Raw genomic sequence first — 4,618 nt, forward strand, 5'->3', positions numbered from 1 at the left:
CCTAAATATTTATTTAAAAAAAATAATAATACGGACTACATACGGATCTATATAAACATAATTTAGATTAAATGTTTATTTATTTTGTTTCGTATGTAGTCTGTAGTTGAATCTTTAAAAAAATAAATATTTAAGAGCCGACGAAGTAGAAATTAGTGATGTCCCGAAACAGGCTGTTGATGCCATTGTTCCCGCCGCCACGACCCTGATTTTTCTCTTACCAAAAGGTATGATATGTTTATTCCATTTTTATTAATCAATGTGCTTGTAGTACTAGTTGTGTTCATCGATACCTATGTTATGTGCGAATATGTCTATGCCTAACTGGTTACGCGCGCAACTCCAATCTCATCGTTGCTCCTTTCCATGGATGCGAGCCCTTGGCATGTGCATGATTCTTCTCTCTCCCTCTTGCTGGGTAGACACTAACACATGCATGCCTACTTTATGTTCCCTCTCTCCTCTAACTCCATCACTTTTTATATTTTTTTGACAATTTTGATGGCTCATATCTTTTAAACCAAAAACACGTTTTCCAAACTTTTTACATATTTGAACTCATGACGCCAAGCCCTTTAGAGCAAGATCAGTCTTGGATACATTTGAAATAAATTTTTGGTTGAAACAGTGAAGAACTTTCTGAATACCGAGCCTGCACTTTGTTAGAAATATGAAAGAACTTTGTTACAAAATGTATTTAAAACTGAAGAACTTTATAAATAGCTTGCCAGAACTTTGATGAAAAGTTTACGGAACTTTTTTAAGCCACACACAATATTAAAGAATGTATTTATGGTAAACTCAAATGAAAAAATTCAAACTAATTCAAATATAGTCAACATTGGTCTTGTTGTAAAGGTCTTTACTCCAGAAGTTCAACTATATATATAAATAAATTTGAAATATTGGTTTAGAAGATATAAACTTTTTAAGTTTACAAAGGGATAATAAAATGATTGGTTTGTTTGGGAGAGAGAAGAGAAAGGTACATAAAGCCTGTTTATATGACATGCATGTAGAAATGTTGATTTGACATGTATGTAGGATGAGTGAACAGGATATGGGTTACGCGCACAATGAGTTAGACAAAATCCGCGCCCATGACTAGTACATGCTCACATATTAGCTTACAACATGAGATAAATAATTGTTAGCATTGTCGGCATGTGGTTTACTTATGGATTAAAATGATTGAAAAATGGTTAATACATTTGATATGACGCGGAGAGATTATTCTAAAAGAAATGAACGATATTTGGGATATGATCACCATGTATGTCCATCGATCATTTCTTCGGATGAAAGGCGAAATGAATGGACAACGAGTAATACGATTCCGAAGAGAAGAAAAGAAGTGACATGGTCTTAAGCCTTGGAAGATGGGACTTGACAACTTGTTGCATTACATGGTTAAACTCAGCCATGTGAGGATGGATTTATCCAATTTCACGATGAAGTGGCCGGAGCAAGGCTGAGATCGAGGTCGAGCCCCATCGCCGACGCTTCCTCGGTGCTGTCATCCGCTGGAGAGCAGGCACGAGCACCACTGCCGGTGCTGACGGCGGCGCTGCCGCAGTCCCTTGGGTCCTGGAGCAGCCGCGGCTCGGCGTGGCACCCGCCTCCGGCTGGCAGAGCATGGAACGGCAGGCCCGCCGTTGACTGGTGCGCGAGGTAGACCCATCGGTGGAAGGCGTCCCGCTCCCGCGTGTAGGCCGCCGACCCCGCGTGTCCCACGGCGATCAGGTGCCCTGGCGGTGGCGCGAAGTAGCTCATCCTGGCGTCGACGTGCAGGCGCGCGCGCTTGTGCTGCTGCCGCTCCTTTTTGTGTGCGTTCTGATGCCCGCCCAGCGCCTGCGAGTTGGCGAACTCGCGAGAGCAGTACTGGCACCCGAACCTCCGCGCGTCGGCCCGTGGTGTCGGCGGCGGAGTCAGCACGGCGTCGGTGGCGCCGCCGGGCACGTCGTAGCCGAAGATCCTTAGGGACGACGGGCTCGGCGTCATCTTGGGCTGGTCGCACCGTATGTCCGCCATGGATGAGCTAGCTTGCTTCCAAGGTAACACGTAAGCGTAGTGTTAGCGAATAGCGACGCATGAGGTGAGAGATTATGTAGCGCGCGGGGAGCGGGCGGAAGTCGCACCTGCATGGAGAAAATGGAGTCATGGGATGGGAAGAAATTGGAGGACATGCATGCCTAGCAAGATTGGAGGTTGGTGAGTTAACATTGAGCAAATGGTCACACGCAACGCCAAAGCTTCCAGATGAGACATCAAAGTAGCATCGTTCTAGAACAGCAAAGTACATATATCTGCTTGTGCGCTACGCTCGCGGCTCGCCTTCCGGGATGCCATTCTCGTACCGGCTCCATGTATGGGTGTGAATGACATCTTTATCGATTGTGTCGTCTGTAGATGGTGACATGAAGGTTCCATGAGCTCCGCGCAAGTAGGACGTACGGAAAAGACCTATTAGCTTACCTGCACCTTTCCCTTCTTGTCAACCAACCAAGAAGAATTTTTTTCACTGTATATAAGAGCAGTCTGGGGAGGGGCATTTTGGCTCTCAGGTCCAAATTCTCCATATATCCTGGACGTCTAGCTGTGCATGGGGATCCGTGCTGCAGGTTGTTTAATGGCATCTACTGTCTGGTGGAAATCTGAAATACAGAGAGCATGGCGTATGTATGTAGCGTACTGTGGTGGGTGCGTCCAACGGATACATAGCGGCGCCACACGAATTTCCACGGTCGTCAGACGGATGGTTTGGGGCACAGGCTGTGCTGACCAAACATGACACGGAGATCCATCTATACATGGTACAGAAACTTGACGACGGCTCACTTGCCTGCAGAAACGAGTGAATGTAGTCGACCTACCACCTCCGCGGCCGATGGAACAGTGGGGGCGCGACAATGAAACGATGTGTCGGGGAAAAGGAAAGATCTGGACACCTTTGGGCGATTTCTCTGGTTCCTGCGGTGGTGGCGTCAATGGATTTCCCGGTGACCTGGTTGTGAAGCTCCAGCCATTTTTATTACGGGGGTGGTGCTCCAGCCATGAGGAAGCCTGTGCAGTGGAGGCAAGGGCGGTGGCGAATGAGGCCGATAGCATAGCCCGGAAATGGACCCCTGATTGGAGACCCGAGGAGTCTGGAGGCAGAGATCTACGCGCTAGCGGCGGGAATTGAGTGCAAAGCAGACAATGCAGAGCTTGTTGCAACAGCAGAGACGCGTCGTTCAGTGGGTGCAGACCAGCTTGCCGTGATTCATGAGCTTTCGAAGAGTGATGAACTGATGATACAACTTTGGCACAATCAAATGGGAAGATGGAGCCAAGGGAGTATTTTACTTGATTGAGTCGTGATTATTTTTAAATGACAGAATTTTTTGAAAGAAAGGGGTTACCCCTGCCTCATTTTATTAAATGAAGCAGCAAAGCAACCAAGTTACAGATCAACTGGTCACCACCATCTAAACCAAAAGCATCCAATCCAGACATAACACTCAGGAAATGTGGACTGAGACGACAACCAAACGACAGGAAAAAGAGAAAACCACAAACAGTCTGGGCAACTACCAGCAACATAGTTTAACTTTTATTATTACAACACCAAGGAAGATGATCAGATGCTCAGATCCATGCTATCCGCATGAGTTCCCCCCGGTGCTTGTCCAGCATAAGGATGAATCGCCTTAGAGTGTCCGCTTGTACAGTGTCGCAGAGAACCATCCATTGCTGCAATATCCCTTTTAGCTTGGCAAGGCTGCAACCCAGCCCTTTTCATGCGCGCCTCTGGAAACAGAATTCATTTCTCAATCTTCATATGCTCCATAAGGAGGCGGGAGTTACCAGAGCACATGTCTTTTTTGTTTAATTTCCACATGGAGGAGATATCATCAAAGCACTGAATTCTATGAATATGGAAAAACTCAAAACGACCATATACTACTAGCATTGACACAGTCAAAGAACAGGTGTTGAATAGATTCAGCTTCATTACAAAACAAGCAGGATAGGTCATCCACTATTTTCCTTTTAGCCACATTATCCCTAGTTTAGATTTTATTGTACAGATACAACCACAGAAAGACATGAATATTTTGAGGACACAAAGTTTTCCAAAGAGTATCTCCAAAAAGAGAGACCACACCACCAAAATTAATGCATTTGTAAAAGGATTTCACCAAATATTTTCCATTAGGTTCTAGGAGCCAAACATGCAAGTCCTGGGGTTCCGACAAAGGAGAACTTTTTATATGTTTAATAAGTTGTTCCCATCTCACCATAACCTTGTGTTCCACACAGCACCTAAAGGGGAGTTTAAGAGTTATTCCATCCCAAACCTGAGACACCGAGCATTCCTGCTGGTTGTAGATATCAAACAGCTCTCAAAATCTGACTTTAAGGGAACAATGCCCAACCCAAGTATCATGCCAAAAACTAATATTATTATCGTTATCAATTTTCCAGGGATAAAAGTTTTTGGCAGCTTGTAAAGCCCAGGATACACTCTTCCAAAGGGGCAACTTACTTGTTGCCTAGACCACAGAATATTTTGACATACACATTATACTTATAAGCAATCAATCTTTTCCAGTCACTATTGTTATTATCAAAGAAC

At 45.0% G+C, this 4,618-nt stretch overlaps 1 protein-coding gene across 1 annotated transcript; it reads right to left on the bottom strand.

Annotated features, from left to right (window-relative positions):
• Nucleotides 1–1,311: 1,311 nt before the first annotated feature.
• Nucleotides 1,312–2,096, bottom strand: LOC123440507 (zinc finger protein 6-like). The gene has a single exon (XM_045117072.1). It carries the CDS (start codon nt 2,029–2,031, stop codon nt 1,447–1,449), a length of 585 nt encoding a protein of 194 aa, XP_044973007.1. The 5' UTR covers nt 2,032–2,096; the 3' UTR covers nt 1,312–1,446.
• Nucleotides 2,097–4,618: the final 2,522 nt, after the last annotated feature.

Source organism: Hordeum vulgare, chromosome 3H (genome assembly GCF_904849725.1).
Source record: "Hordeum vulgare subsp. vulgare chromosome 3H, MorexV3_pseudomolecules_assembly, whole genome shotgun sequence".
NCBI lineage: Eukaryota > Viridiplantae > Streptophyta > Magnoliopsida > Poales > Poaceae > Hordeum > Hordeum vulgare.

What these genes read in the sequence shown, in the direction of transcription:
- LOC123440507 (XM_045117072.1), bottom strand. Translation starts at nt 2,031, where the DNA reads ATGGCGGACATACGGTGCGACCAGCCCAAGATGACGCCGAGCCCGTCG.